Source organism: Argopecten irradians, chromosome 10 (assembly GCF_041381155.1).
Source record: "Argopecten irradians isolate NY chromosome 10, Ai_NY, whole genome shotgun sequence".
Taxonomy (NCBI): Eukaryota; Metazoa; Mollusca; class Bivalvia; order Pectinida; family Pectinidae; genus Argopecten; species Argopecten irradians.
The window spans coordinates 38,416,750-38,433,642 of NC_091143.1; the positions used below are offsets into that span (position 1 = coordinate 38,416,750).

At 35.6% G+C, this 16,893-nt stretch overlaps 1 protein-coding gene across 2 annotated transcripts; it reads left to right on the forward strand.

Moving 5' to 3' along the window:
• Positions 1 to 389: 389 nt before the first annotated feature.
• LOC138333846 (uncharacterized) lies at positions 390 to 9,056 on the forward strand. 2 transcript variants are annotated; one of them, XM_069282473.1, is made up of 11 exons: positions 390 to 779; positions 1,893 to 2,042; positions 2,295 to 2,400; positions 2,775 to 2,821; positions 3,043 to 3,135; positions 3,672 to 3,869; positions 4,046 to 4,210; positions 5,454 to 5,580; positions 7,336 to 7,499; positions 7,607 to 7,700; positions 8,443 to 9,056. In XM_069282473.1, the coding sequence occupies exons 1-11, from the start codon at positions 555 to 557 to the stop codon at positions 8,517 to 8,519; spliced, it is 1,446 nt and encodes a 481-aa protein (XP_069138574.1). In that variant the 5' UTR covers positions 390 to 554; the 3' UTR covers positions 8,520 to 9,056. The 2 variants fall into 2 exon arrangements, with proteins under 2 accessions (XP_069138574.1, XP_069138575.1); XM_069282474.1 differs by having other exon boundaries at positions 7,610 to 7,700.
• The last annotated feature ends 7,837 nt before the right edge of the window (positions 9,057 to 16,893 follow it).

The following is a 16,893-nucleotide window of genomic DNA, read 5'->3' on the forward strand; positions in this document are numbered from 1 at the left end:
GCTTGCGCGGATGAAGGGCTATCCAGTTTAGTTTTTTTTTTTAATTTTTGTTGTTGTTGATGTTGGGTTTTTTTTGTTTGTTTTTTTGGACACATTCACAAATTCGATGACTAATTTTTAGGTCATCTGCTGCCAAAAAGTTACCTCTAGTCTATACATTTTGTTGATTTTTTTTTTGTAAAAAAAAAAGAAAAGGAAAAAAAATAAACTTATAATATCTGGCGTGTTTTCAACGGTGATGTTTATATTTTTTTAATCACGAAAAGCTCTTTACAGTAAATGTTGATGGACTGAAACGTCAGTCTATATCTATTTTTAAAAGCTAAACCATTGCTCTTTAAATAAGATGATTTTGATTGGTCGTTATATTTAGAACAATAAACACATATATAAATAGCGATTACCCTCCTATGTCTGTTAGTGTCCTAGGCTCGGTTATAACTTAAATACATCGTTATATTTCACTAGTGAGAATCAAGATACGTGAAACTTCTTTAATTTGACCACATTATTACACAACTGTTACATTCGCTGTCTGCTACATAATCGGCGCAATGGCTTCTCCCGTAGTAGATGTTTACGTGAAAATGACAAGCGGCCGAACGTCAACATTCGGTCTGATGCCAACAGATGGCGCGAAGAAAATCTATGACAGAATCGGAGAAGAAGAAGGTGTATCTGGAAAACGTATCCGTCTGAAGTACCAGGGAAAAGTTGTGGATAAAACAAAAACTATTGGTTACCTTGGTATCAGACCGGAAACAATACTAAAAGGGGAGGTAAGTCGTGTACTTTCACTTTCACCATTTATAGTGCACCTGTCGGTTATGCAAGCCTAGTACATGCTAGTCCGCTAAACCTGCCTATATTATTAGGCTTTTTTTCCTAATATATCTATTAGGCAAAAAAAAAAAACACAAAAAAAAAACACAAAAAAAACTTAGGCTATATAATATAGGCAGGTTTAGCGGACTAAGTACATGCCGCTTATCTTATGTTTTCACTGAATGACACTCTTAAAAATCGATTTACCAAAACTCGATTTTCTCAGTGAAAAATATTCTAAATACTCCTTTAAATATTCATATAATCATTTCTTCTCGTTGTTTGCTCAGCGCTTGAAGAAATGACACCAGATTATTTGATTTTTTTATTTCATTCACATTAGTATAATTATATTACATGAACGAACATTCAAAGATCTTATCCGGGAAAGAAGTCTAAATCGATACATGCCGCCGTGCAATTCTTCGAGAGAAAAAAAGAGTAAAGGTACATAGATTACATAGCAAAGCTGAATTAATTCTCAGAGCTCAGCTATCGGTAAATTACTCGCGTGGTTTACATACTGAAGCATTAAATTGCCTTCTTGTGGGATATGGTATTACACACAGGGACCTGGCACGATTTTTTAAACTAACAGTATACATATATATATTATAGTATCTATAATATATATGTATACTATTGGTTAAAAATTTTCATGCCAGGTCCCTGTGGTGTTACATATAATTCTCACAGGATTGTAGACAAATTGAATAACGCGTACACTAATACACCAAAATTACACACTTTAAAACGAGCGCAGTTCAGCAAATATTACGAACTTGGGCATCACACTAAGCCATGACCTTACAAATGTGTAATTATTACTCTTTAGAAATCGATTATTTTATAACTTCGATTTTTCCCCAAACGGAACATAATTTACGCATTCAACTTTGTCTGTTATTTTATTCTTGGCAAAGATGAAAACTATAAAATAAATTAAGCTAATATAATTGTTTTATTGATGCTATTTGTTCAGTGACAGCTGTACTATGTAATTAAGTCATAACAAACAAAAAATGCCATTGAATACTTAAAATCTTTACCTTCGCTATATTTTACAGGTAATTTTCCCCAAGACCATGTCTATAATGCTGAAGTTTGAAGACGGAAACGCGATATCCATGGATGTTAAAAATGTGGATGAGGTGTCGAGCATAAAATCGTACATTCACGAAGTAAAAGACATGGCAAAGACAAATATTGTTTTAAAGGTTTGTGTATATTACTTGTGAAGTTGTAATACAACTAGAAATCTTATGTTCTCTGTGGAACCATTTTTTCTGTACTTTTAAGCCACCTTTTTCATCAGAAACATTATATTATGAAGATAACATCTTGATCAAACGACTGAAATATCATGTACATTTCACATAATAGAATCAACGATATATCAACACACTAAATCTGCATATTTGAACCACACGTTCCGGAAGATTCATTGTTTGTCTGTTTTCCCTCTTCAGTTTGGCGGCCGGATACTACAGAACGACATGCTACTTCTGGAAACAGGGATGAAGGAAGAGGACATTTTGGAAGTCAGCGGAGCCAAACGATCGGACTCTCCCACGGGTAAGAATTAAACAGTACTGTGAACCACAACCGTCGGAATGTATGGCCAGACTATCAGATCCAATGCTTAATTTTGAAATACACAATGTATGCATTTGGAATGAAGACGTTCAGCAATACCGCATATCATTTAACAAAACTTGAACGGATAAAGAGTTTACCTGGCACAATTGACCATCCGTAGAATTATCCACAGCTTCACCAGGCGTTGTCCATTCAGGCCAAAGGAGGTCACATTTGTACTGATTATCAAATGATCACTCATGAATGAAATTGATTTTTCAGCCTTATTTTTCAGAAACTATTTAACCTTACAAATTTTGATAAATAATATGCGGTATGCTGAAAGATCAGATATATTTTATGGTTTGCAGATACTACCACCATCAGAGAAGAGGTTCCACCGGAAAATTTGAAAGAAGTAAGTTATATCTATATACATTGTGCATTGTATAAAGTTTAATTCCTTTGTTATCCATGGTATGTTTTTTGGAAACATATCTGTTCATTGTTTTAATGGTATTGAGTGTTAGCATGACTTGGTAAACATAACAACACCAGCCATTATCAATAATGTTGGCCAAGAAATTATTTTGTCCCTATTTGATAATTCCTCGATAATCATCCTTTGTTTTTCTTCAGGACATTCTCTCCAGTTTCGACACTGGCGGTAAAAACGTCGAGGTGGTTTTCTGTTTTGATACTACAGGGAGTATGGCCTCCAACCTGACCACGGTAAGGACAACATGGCGTATACTTACCGCATAACCTGCTATTTCCGCGGTGCTAATATTTTGTCGTTTTCACAGTCGCGAAATTTGATCAATAAAGTCACAACCCACTTCTAATTGCGTCCTTTGACTTAGATTTAAAATTGCGAAATTTAAGTCCCACAAAAGTATCTATCAGTTTAAAAATGCTTCACCGCTGACGAATGGTATTTTTTTTCTCTATCAAAAACAGGAGCAGACGAATTAGTATCTTTCTTCAGTTACAAAAGTTACTTACTTTACACTATTACCATCGATGAAAAGTTTGGACTTCTAATTTTACTTCAATATAAAACTATTAAAAATGATTAATTGTGTCTCGAAAAAAAATCCATAATGTACTATGTCCTATTTGGAACAAAGTACTTATTGGGTATGTACCAATCATCATTGATATATCTTATGTCTACAGTGTTGTAACTAAGATACAAGTTTATATGAACATTGTAGAAGTTTCTTTGTCATGACTTTTATACAATTTCATTGTATTATCTGGTACAGGTACGACAAAACATCAGGGACACCTGTACTCGGCTGATCCGGGACATCCCCACTATTAGGATCGGGATCATGGCTCACGGAGACTATTGTGATCAAAGCGTCTACGTCATCAAATCGATCGATCTGACGTCAGACGTGGATCAACTGGTCAACTTTGTAACTGACACGCCGTCAACCGGTGGCGGGGATCCACCTGAGGTATATTAAAACGCATGACTTTTAAACAAATCCTTGAAAGTAGCACTAGCATTTTATTCAATAATTCATGTGATAATACTAGCATGATTATATTTTTCCTAATATTCGTATTCTTTCTGCATACTACAGTAATTTTGTATAAGAAATGAACACCACACAACTTTATCTTTTTTCAGTGCTATGAGTGGGCGTTACGGAAGGCACAGCAACTGGACTGGTCAGAGGATTCGGCCAAAGCGTTTGTGCTCATTGGTGATTGTGAGCCTCATCCGCCATCTTACACTGACCAGCACATCAGCTGGTGGGACGAAATGGACGTCCTGAAGGGGATGGGCGTTAAGGTGAATTGATTACCGTAGTATATATCCTGATGTATCAGAAAGATTAACGTTAATATACCGCGAACTATTTAAAAGAAAAAAATCAGATATGTTTAGATGTACAGTTTAGATTTATACATGCACATGTATTTGTAATAAAGCAATCTCAAAGAACTCATGACTAGGGAGTAACTCGGGTATTATATTGTTTGAATCAGATTGCATATCAGAAGTTTGTGACCTAATATGGTGGTCGGTTAGAGTCACCTCGCCACCTAGCAACTTCGCCTCGCATCCTGGAACCTCGCCTCGCATCTTCGCTGTCTCGCCTCGCGATATCGCAACCACGATTTGGAAGATGTTGCGAGATTGCGAGATGGGCCAATAGGAGATTTCAGAAAAGATGGCGATGACGTCACACAAAGGTACATCCGGGCGCTCAAAGGTACAACTCCTATATCTGTACACATAAACATTGAGGGAACACAGCCGTTGCATTACTTTACGAGCAAGGGACAGGGTTCGGCATACAAGAAGTTCGACCACAGTGTGTAATGGCGGACGGCGAGCAAGTTTGAATATTTCACACACGTGTCACCACCATAGGCGTTTCAGGCATATCACAGTAAAACTGACTGATGTAATTTCCATTAGAACTTGTTTTATCTGATATATATACAAATTTTAATGTTTCCTTAGACTGATTTGTCCCTTTAACGTTAATATACCGCGAACTATTTAAATGTACAGTTTAGATTTATACATGCACATGTATTTGTAATAAAGCAATCTCAAAGAACTCATGACTAGGGAGTAACTCGGGTATTATATTGTTTGAATCAGATTGCATATCAGAAGTTTGTGACCTAATATGGTGGCCGGTTAGAGTCACCTCGCAACCTAGCAACTTCGCCTCGCAACCTGGAAACCTCGCCTCACATCTTCGCTGTCTCGCCTCGCGATATCGCAACCACGATTTGGAAGCGATGTTGCGAGATTGCGAGATGGGCCAATACTATCCAGACCTCGACCTCACGATTTCCAGCAACCATGCAATCGCCTAGCTAACATATCTGCAACTTACACCACTGTCCTCAAACAAAAAACACGCTTCCATGACAAAGTGATGGTCGGCCCGATATCTGGCATGACTTGAAAACCTGGATTGCAATTTAGATTGTACAGATATTACTAATTATCAACGGAAACATGTTCAGTATACCTATAAATAAATCTGCAGTAAAGTAAACTTCCTCTTTTTTAGGTATACGGCGTCCATTGTGGTGGCTATACTGATACTGAAAACTTCTATGGCCTGTTGGCGGAAGAAACGGGTGGATGTTTACTGAAACTTGTTCATTTCAGTCTTATTACCGAAATGTTCTTGGCTGGTAAGTTATAAATCGTAAAAGGCATTCGATTTGGTTCTACCAATCTTTCGAGTTCATATAGTCTAGATAACTTAAATGAAACAGAACTACCGTAATTCATAGTACCATGACTTCTGTCAACTTCGCTAGCCAAGGGTATTAAGTCCGATTCTCTTCCTACTGCCCTTGGCATATCTCACTTCAGAACAGGTGTTTTTGCTTTCAAATTCTGATTGGATGCGGCAAGGTTCAGGCGACCAATGAAAACGCAGATTTGATATGTCAACTAAACTGAACTGAAGCGATAGTATAGTGACCTACATTTGTATAATGAGGCATCAGGCATGTCATGCCTGTCAACATCAACTCCTAGCGAAGTTATATTACTATCTATTTCATCAATTAGATGTTTTATACCAGCTAAATGAACGTCTTAAGACGTTTCTCTCCAAACAGATTGGAAAATACGTGCGTGGTTTATGTTTCACAAATTAAACAATTAAAAGATATACTGCGATCTCGTTACAAAATTGGACATTGCAGAACTTCTGCATGAAACACAAAAACTGGTGTCCGAACTTACTAATAAACAAATGACTCACACACATGTTCATCTTTGGTATTTTGAATCGGTCGCAAACAACACGCATGTTTCATAGGGCGCTGCCATTTTTTCAACCATACAACAATGATACGAGCTTTTTAATTGGTTGCTTATTACGTAAATGGAAGGGGCGCAACTGCGGTGATCCAGCAGGTGGCGCAGTGCGGGACCACCCGTTCTGAAGTGAGATATGCCAAGGGTAATAGAAAGAGAATCGGACTAATACCCTTGGCTAGCCAAGGGTAATAGAAAGAGAATCGGACTAATACCCTTGGCTAGCGAAGTTGGACTTCTGTTAGCAGTCAGTAAATTGTATGCCACACACTCACCGTATGAAATTCCAATACATGTACACATACAGCATTTTTATTTGGTCACCAAGTGCGACCCACTTCTACATGTAACTTGGCCTAACTGCATCTTGCACTTCCGACTTCTGTGATCATCCACATCGGAAAGTCCTAATTGAGTGATCCATTTCTGACTTGACTCATCCACATCCTCATTGAGTGACCCGGATCCATTTCTGGCTTCTAATTGAACCATCTGCTTCCGGGCGAAGTGATCCGTATCTTACCTCAAACAACCACTTCCGGAAAGCACATCTCATAAATGAAGAATCCATATTTGACTTTAATCATCCACTTTCGAAAATAATTTTCCATTTCTGTCTTAAAGCATTCACTTTCGTAATGAATGGCGATTTTCTGACTTCTCCAGGACTTCCGATCACTTACGATCTCTACACCCCTGGACTATCTCATAGTGAAATTGAAGGCAGCTCAGCGGAAAACATTTGACCAATCACAGGCTAGCAAATATTTCATTTGAAGATTACAGAGAGAGCGACGCCTAACATCAAAGCCACAGAGTCAACCACAGTGTACCGTTATACGGCTCTTTTGATGTACATTACAGGACTAAATTACCTGTTCTATTCTGTTGCCTCCAGTTTTACTATGAGATAGTCCAGGGGTGTAGAGATCGTAAGTGATCGGAACCCCTAAAGCATTCACTTTCGTAATGAATGGCGATTTTCTGACTTCCGAATGGCCTAATCCAACTCTGACCTAGAATCATCCATTTCCTAATGAAATGACCTATTATTAACTAAATCATTCACTCTAATTCAGAGAATCACATCTCAGTCTTGCTGATTACGTGTTTTGCAGTATGCTACAGAGAAGCTGCCCCTGAACAGTTGGAAGCGTACACAGAAGAGCTGGCACAGGAAGGGAAACTGTCGGGAGATACGAAACAGCTGATGGAGCAACTAGATATCCAATCAAAAGACAGCGGAGGAGACGAGGACAAGAAGACTGAACCAGAAAAGACGGTAGGTTGATAACTTGATCGTGTGATTTTGGGACTGCAAGAATCAGTCTATTACGGAAGAGACATGTTAGCACCAGCTGAATTTATTCTGTATTGTTATTATTTCAGCAGAGATATGTCAAGAACGCCTGGTGGGATTTCAAACTTGATGTTAATACAGTACCGAAGTATTGCTACGATGGAGAGAATGATAGATGGTCTGGTAAGTGTTCAATCGGCTATAGGGAAAATACTGCTTTTTAAAGAAAAAAAATCTTTAAAACACGAAATGAGTTTCATTATGTTCTACTTGTGTCCCGACTGACATGACATCAGATAGTGGGCTATTGAAATGGACTTTTGTCCATGGTTTATCGTCCATCTGTCCCGCCGTCAGTTATTAAATCTTGATACCATTATTTCTTATAAAGTGCAAAAGGGATCTTTCTCTTTTATATACAAGATTCACCTTGGTCCCTAATTGTGCATTTTGTGATCGAACAGTATACAAGATGACCGACAGGAAGCCATCTTGGGTTGTGATAATTAAAGTTTGTTACTATTGCACCTCTGTTTCTCTGAAGAGATATTTCTCAATTTACATAATGTAGGTTTCCCAAGGCCCTAGTTGTGCATATAGTATTTTGGGACCGATATGTGAACAAGATGACAGACAGGCAGTAGCTAAATGGCTACCATCATTGATTTTGATAGCCAAAGTTTGTTACCGCTATTTCTTAGCAAGTACAAAAGGACATGTAAGCCCTTACCTGTAAGCATCCAATATTTGAAAGTAAGAGGGAAAAATAAAAGTAAAAATCCCCCTTTCCATTGTCATTCATACATTGGTCATTCTTTGGTGGGCGTCAAAATCGCAACCCCACTCCCGCCTCCACCCCGCTTCCTACGTCACTATACCAATATATGTCATTTTCTGTCTTCATTATAGTGTTGATTTGTTTCAGAATATGAAACTGGCCTTCCGCGTTCTGTATCAACCACACACAAGTCGAAGACGAAAAAGAAGTGTAGCATAATGTAATCAAACGAATCATCTGAAGCGGACATTTTGGTCGATTACAGGAACTAGATCTGTTCTTATACGCTCTCCTAGTTGAGGATGGATCAACTGGGCCAAGTGATCAAGTCAGTTACCAGCATCTTATGCTCTCTGGAAAATGGCCCGATAAAATCCATGACACATTTATTGGACAAGCCGATAATTCTTCGAAACTCAGAAATTGTGACCTATTACCTGTTCTCCACTTGTTCACTTTTTGAGTAGAAGAGTTCTTCATGTGATCACGGAGAAATAAAACGCGCAAAGGATTCTAACGCAGGCGTTATATTTGGTAAGAGTTACCTCCCTTTTTTGTTAAAATCATATATTTGTTGTTATTTTTTTTGTTATATCTGTTCATGAACGGAATAGACATGCCCTGTGTGATTGCCTATGTTTGTTACATGGTCAATTTCATTAACCATTTGTGTGAGATTGTGTTTGTATGTACGTACATGAGTGAGGGGATGCGATCCTAAGGACTATTGCATATTTTAATCAAATAAAGTTCAATTAAAAGTCGTATTTATTGTCATATTTATATAAATAACTGAGTAATCTGCAAAACCAGCAGAACACTTCCAAGGTTTGACATGTGCTGTTTTTGCCTCACAACATCGTAAAATATGCTCAATAACTTTAACACTACGGATTTTTAGATAGTGAAACTACCACGGATGGTATCAGCAATCATTTCTTCTTCATCGAATTGTCGTATTCACGAGTAACTGCCTAGTTAATGACCTGCGCCATCCTTGGCTTCTCACTCTGAGATACACATCTCACCCTAAACACATTGAAGCTTCTGATATGCACTAGATGTAAAGTTTAGACCTTGAGACAAATATTAAACCACAACAAGAGGCCCACACGTCATCTGACAAAATTGATTTTACAAAGGACAAAAACACAATTTACAGGATTTCAAAGCAAAGATTTTAAAAACTCGCAATTTGGATCCCCGGCCCTCCGTTTCCCCGGAGTAGGATCTGCTACAATGATGTGAATTTTGATTGTTCAATAACGCTTCACATCAAATCTTATTGTAATCCTTGCGTTAATATAGATGAGTAGGAATTCAAAGCAAAATGTCCCCCTTTTGGAGCCCCCCTCTCGACTCTATCCGAAGGGTTGGTTGGACAAGCCCCGTGTATATAAAATATGACAATTATCATCATGTCTCGGTGATGTTTTCACATCATATTTGGTTGCAAGCGTTCTAAAAGAGTAGGAATTTATAGAAAAGTTCAGCAATGTTCCCCTTTTGGAGACCTGCAGCCATCTGTGTCTGGGGGGTCGGACCAGGCTCATTTATATTACAAATATGAATGCCTTTCCACAATGATGTTTCACGCCAAATCTGGTTGCAATCCACTCAAGGGTTGAGGAGAATTTTTATTTGGGGCCTCTCCCTTCTACCTCTAGTCTACGGAAGCCCTGGAGGGACATTTTAGTTATTAGTTATGGCTTATTTCTTAACACTTAATACTTTTTTGTTATCACTTATTTGTTATCACTTATTTGTTATCACTTATTTGTTGTCACTTATTTGTTATCATTCAAATTATCTGTTACTTGACGGTTGTGTCAAAGCGCGACGTTTTCACTTGAAATACAAAATGGCCAAGGCAATGGACAGTACGTATACTAGTCCAAACGAAGAGGCAATGGACAGCCCAAACGAAGAAGAGGTAAGAATGATTGGAGTTTGTCATATTTTACCAGGGACATCCTTTATTTTACAAACACGCCTATTCTCAACACAACTCTTATTCACATATCAAGCAGTACTGTTCAGTTAATATTACACGTATGGAATGAATAAAAATCTTGATATATAATAAAGAGTAATATTTCAATGAATTGGCAACGTAACGTTAACTTGAGTTTAAACCAATACTAAAGTACTGTATACAGTATACAATTCGCATATTTTATAAGTTGTTAGAACTTGTCTTCTACCTAACCCTTTAAATATCAAAATATGTTTAATATCAAAGGTTAAGTCTAATTGTTGACAAATGTGTCATGGTGATGTGTTTCATGATAATACAGCATATTGTAGTTGTATATTTCCATGTAATGTTGGAAATAATTGTAAAATACATGCACAATTACACGAGTAGTAACGGCCATGTATTGGCGTTATGGACTTACAGTGTCCTCCAAATACCCCGGACACTAGTCAATATCACAAGTTGTCAATGGAATCAAGTGCTGTCATATTTAGGCTCACGTCTTGGAATATTTCATTAAAATGAGATGTTATAACTTTATGTTGGTTTTAGGATTACTTCATGTGATGTGACACTTTGTCAGTCACACTTTGTCACATCTTGTCTTAACTAACAGTAACAGACATAAAGTAGAATGTAGTTCTATATAGTCTGTATTGTAATTATGACATAACTAATTCTCAATTAGGCATGCGACATAGTCTATTTTGTAACAACATAACTAAGTCGCAATTATAACACAACGATTTGGAAAATCCTACAAGGTTGATTTGTTGTCTGGCTTGAGATGATGTAGAGGAACCAGCTAGTTGAAATATCAGAGCAATTTCAAATACACTTTTGGCTTCAGTAGGAGGTGAAATATTTTAAACTCAGTTATTACTGTATTCCCAATTTACATATGAGAGGAAAATCTTTTCTAAATGTATATCATTCAATATATTTCAATTAGCCTGGTACCGCACGTGGTCCATCAGTCCTTAAGAAATTCTGTTTGTTAGTTTTCTCAGAAAGTACAGAAAGCAGAATAAATATTAGCAAAACGTTTAGTTTTGGATATTACTTTATTTATTATAAGAAAGCAAATGTATCACAAATGGTTGTCTACCGGTTATGTTTGATTTTGACAAAAGAACAAGTTGATATTAATAAATAGTAAGGAATATTTAAAAGTAAGTACATTGTAATAATAAATAAGTAATAAATAATAACAAGTAAGTAGTAATAAATAAGTAATAAATAATAACAAGTAAGTCGTAATAAATAAGTAATAAATAATAACAAGTAAGTAGTAATAAATAAGTAATAAATAATAACAAGTAAGTAGTAATAAATAAGTAATAAATAATAACAAGTAAGTCGTAATAAATAAGTAATAAATAATAACAAGTAAGTAGTAATAAATAAGTAATAAATAATAACAAGTAAGTAGTAATAAATAAGTAATAAATAATAACAAGTAAGTAGTAATAAATAAGTAATAAATAATAACAAGTAAGTAGTAATAAATAATAACAAGTAAGTAGTAATAAATAAGTAATAAATAATAACAAGTAAGTAGTAATAAATAAGTAATAAATAATAACAAGTAAGTAGTAATAAATAAGTAATAAATAATAACAAGTAAGTCGTAATAAATAAGTAATAAATAATAACAGGTAAGTAGTAATAAATAAGTAATAAATAATAACAAGTAAGTCGTAATAGATAAAAAAGAATATTTAAAAAAAAAAATGCAATCATGAGTAAAAACAAATAAGTAACAACAAAGTATGTTAAAGTATTTGTTGAATGAGAAATAATTAATCCTATTACTTCATCTTTCAGAAAGAAGGTCAAAGCCTGTGGTGCAAGGGGCAACAGAGTGTTTACATGTTATATAAAGGGTGGCAACACTATTCCAGTGAGAAATATAGAGTGGTAACCATAAAAAAGCAGATGTGACAAGATTGATAGAATATAAAGCAGATGAAGTCCAGACGGCGGAAAGTATCATCAGAAAAGGCGCAAAGTACTTCTTTCCGAAGTCAGTTTGGCGACTTGGAAAATATGGATTTATCATTTGCTAGTTTATCTGGCGAATGCATAGAGACATTCACAGAGTTAGAAGGTTGTGAAAATACATTACAGACATATCTCAAATCAATGTTTTCTTCCCTATAACATTTGTAACTGAGATCAAAAAGAAAAGAAGAAGCAAATAAATTACCAAAACATGAAACGCCCGATTCGCTAAAACGTTCAAAGGTACCAACCGATGTTAGTGGGAATGAAAATGACGAGTATATCTATATATGAAAGAATCCTCTGGCCTTCCAGGAAATATGAAATTGTTTTCAGAATGACAAAACATTCCAAATATTCTAGTGATGAAAGTTCAATTTAGTGCGCATCAATGAAAACTTAATTGATCAGGGCATTAGGTTATCTAGGATAAAGGTGTTTCAAAGTGAATATTAAGATTTGTTGAGGCACGAGAAAAAACAATTTAGTTTCATTCTGTTCATATGAATCTTTGAAATAAACAATAAAGATATTAATTCTTTTTGTTTTGTTATTGTTTTCAGAAAGCATGGTTCCAAAATAAGGATTTTTAGCATATATAAAAATGTATTTTGACGTAAAAATTGAATTTCATAAACGCTGAATTATATTTGTGTATATGTTAAAATGCATTTTTACATATCTATAAATCGTTGTCATTTTTACATATGCAAATATCAATTTGTAGCTCATCTCTCGAATAGTGGGGGTTTATAGGATCATTTTGGCGTCGGTGTTGGATAAAGTTTTGGTTATTCAGTGTTATTCTGAACAACTGGCAATGATCGATTTCTACATTGATATAGGATCATGATTGTTGTGATAGATATCATCAAACACTTTAAGAAAGAAGAAAAGGCTGCATTTTGAGAATTTCAAGATGCCTAAATGGGCCGAAATTACAAGGTTAAGGTTCTGGTGCAAGTGTTGAAATACTGACATTTCTAACAACAGGCATTGATTTCTATATTTATAAAGGATTATAAGTGTTGTAAAAGGATGATTCCGCCGTCCATGAAATATGTTATCATACTACTTCTTCTCAATACCCGAAAGACCCAAAATACTAACTGAAAGAATTTTGTCTACTACTGTATACTTCTACTGTGTTGTATTGTACATACCAATAGTAAGACGACCGTTAAGGGCCCTTGGGCCTCTTGTTCTGATTTGCTACAATGTCTACACATAAAAAGGATTAAACAATTCTAAACTGTAAAAACAAGAGGAAAAATAGAAAGTTTTGATATCTATTAGATGGAGACACGTAAAAAGGGGACTGCTGTACATGAACCATTTTAAAACGGTTATAACTAAAACTGATAACTAGAATTGCTGTACATGAACCCTTATATGAACGTTTATAACTAGAACTGTCGACAGAGTGCCCGACTAATACCCCCGCTGAACACATTTAGTCATAACTCCGTTAATAGGGGACATTGCAGAACCCTATATAATTTACTTAAGCCCCCTTTATGTCAGGGTTCTGTGTAACAAATTTTATCAAAATCTGTCAATCAGTTAAGGAGGAGGTCGCCAGACAAAGGTGTGTCTAAACAGACGGACAACCCAATTCCAGTATACCTCTCCTTAACTTCGTTGAGGGGGTATAACAACAGGTGAGCATATTCTGCTCCGCATGCGGAACCTACATGTACGACGAATGATGTTTTTCCTATTTGGAATTTCAAAAACCTACCAGTCATGCAGCAAACACGATGCTTTGTGCGAGATGCTTACACTTTGACCATTTTTGTTCTTGCAAGTGGTACATGAAGAATATACAATGTTACATACATGGTCTCCTAATACTTGATATGGATCACAAAATTGTTTTCATGCTAAATGTATCCGATATAATATAACCTTAGTAAAGGAACATCTTTAATACAAAAGCGTGTTTATACATTATATTGTTAAACAAACAATTTTTAAACTTTGACTTATATCCATGTTGGTCTTGCCATGGTAATACTATCAGTGACATGACTGTACTTGTGCTGCCACAATAGACTGGCCACCAGACCCTAAATTGTTGATAAGACTTTCTCAGCAGAGTTCTTTACTTGATTATCTACCCCTGGTTTAAAACTTAGGATCTGGTCAAATCTGGAAATCACTCCTCGGAATAATGGTGGTTACAGAAAGGTCAAACCCCTATTACATTACCATGACTGTGATGAGTTGATCTGGTGATAAGGACGGTGGTCAATGTGTAGCCCTGGGGCAGATTTTATGACACTTTAACACACAGCTGGGGTGGGAGGAGGTCATGACAAGGGGTTTCTCAACTGTTTCAGGCATGTAGTAGAGACAAAAATAATCAAGCCAAATTTTAGTGATTTTTTTAATATTCTAGAGACTGGTGGCCAGTCTACTGCCACAACTATATAATCGATTTACAATCTGCTAAAAGGAAATTTCAGCAGAATTTGAAATATTTGAAAATTATTTGAAATACATGCGTTCAATCAATTAAATTTATATGGGTTTATTATATTTGGAAAAAAATCAACATATTTAATATCAAAAAGATTTCAGTAGAATGTTAATAATTTAACCTTAAATAACCAAGGCCTCTGCTGCAATCAATGGATTGGCTTTAACTTGATGGAAGGCATTACTTTTGAAACACTCTTCATTTTTATTATCTTGTTTAATTTAGAACTCAACGAACGCATCAAACATATCACACCCCTCTTTACATTTCATTCCTAAGTTTACCCCAACATGCGAGTCATTTTTCCAGGAAACAAATATTGTTGTTTTACATTGCATGTACATATATTTCGGGCACTGGCCAAAAAGATCTACTTGGAATGCTTATGGATACATGGCCGTTTCATTGTTCTGAGTCACCGAAACACATCCTGTATTTGACAACTTCTCGGCCATCCTCATCCCCTCATATTTTGTTTTTAGATTAATACACAACAAGGGATTATCTCACAAAAAAACCCCACATAAAATCAAACCCTTATCAGATCGATAAATAACACTGCTAAAATATCGACATACTAGTAATCTGTCTTTATTTTGAAAACAAACTAGACGCTTACATCTACACGTTATTCTTAAATTAATCCATAATAATAGAATATTGAAGTACATAGTGTACTTCGAGTTTCATCAAAATCGCTTTGGCAGGCAATGAAAACTCCAATTTGGGACGGCCATGAAAAGGATATGACAATAAAAATATATTTGTAGCATTCTGAAACTGTCAACAGTCATTTTAATATCCTATCAGAGGTTATTTTGGATATTCTTTCAAAACAATGTTTCGTTCAACAAACAGTCGTAAATCTTCGTCAGGATGAGTGGGGATGATGCACCGTTAACAAATTCTTAAAATGTTTTACTGAATATGTTGGTTTATTTTCATCGTATAGTTCAATGTAGTCGTTCAAATCTTCAGTATCCATATTAGTTTTAAAATCGTGTCCTTCGCTCAATTCACGCACAAAAAAAAACATACATCTGTTTTTCCAGAGGGCAGTTCAGTATAGTTTTTTTTTCTGTTGACGCATATCGTGCGAATTTCAGGGTGATCGATATCAAATAATCTACATAACTTGATATCTTTAAAAAGATTTATTCACTAATGCACGACCAGTTTCCGAAGGGTCCCCCAAAATGCTTGAGTCTTGTGTCCTTCGATGAAATGTTCTTAAATCAACTCTGCTAATGATGTTTCAAGACACTGATATACTTGTTTTTGTAAAGGAACAACAGTCAACACGACAGTTATGCTACGCAAAAACAAACTTAAAAACATGCATATAGAATACTTCGTGATACATCCATCTTCTTCATCTGGTCATTCAAAATGGCAGCACAACACCTTGTTCAAGCACGTCGTTTCATTTTTATAACGAATAAGAAATAAGTAATAAGTATTAACGAATAAGTAATTAGTACTAACGAATAAGTATTAAGTATTAGGAATTAAGTCATAATTAACAACTAAAAAGTCCCTTCAGGGCTTCCTTCTACCTCTAGTCATACCATTTATATTAAACATTTATTGCCCTGGCGGTAGGAAGGCATGACAATTTATTTACCCGCGGCATGTTTCCCGAGGAAAATATTACTTGCCGAGGGTAATCAAATCGTCATGTCTCCCCACCGCCAGGACAATGAATTGTTTATCATACCGAATAAAAATTGAATTCATTTATTGACTAGATCAATGGATATAACATTCCAACAGTTAAACAAGTTAAATAATATAAATTCTTATGATAATTACCAATCCGTTTTGTCACTTAAAAGTATAAGCATGTACTGACACTACGGTGTGCTTCATTGTAGTTAATGTTCGGATTATGTGGTGTTTGTAGTTATGTGATAGTTACATTAGTTTTGTGCGAAATTTGGCGAATTAAAGTATTTAGATTTAGGTTCTAATTTAATAGATCAAATTAATCTGAACCGCGTTTTATAATTAAGGAGACTGGACACTACACCGCGTCTATTTTCTTCCATACCGAATCAAGGTCAGAGTCGGTGCTTGTTCCTTTAGAATCTACAAGATCAACTTCAAAATCCTCACATTCGAATGTATTTGACAA

Coding starts and splice junctions, on each gene's coding strand:
- LOC138333846 (XM_069282473.1), top strand. CDS start 555: ATGGCTTCTCCCGTAGTAGATGTTTACGTGAAAATGACAAGCGGCCGA. Junction 2,043..2,294: donor AGACAAATATTGTTTTAAAG/GTTTGTGTATAT, acceptor TTCCCTCTTCAG/TTTGGCGGCCGGATACTACA. Junction 4,211..5,453: donor TGAAGGGGATGGGCGTTAAG/GTGAATTGATTA, acceptor CCTCTTTTTTAG/GTATACGGCGTCCATTGTGG.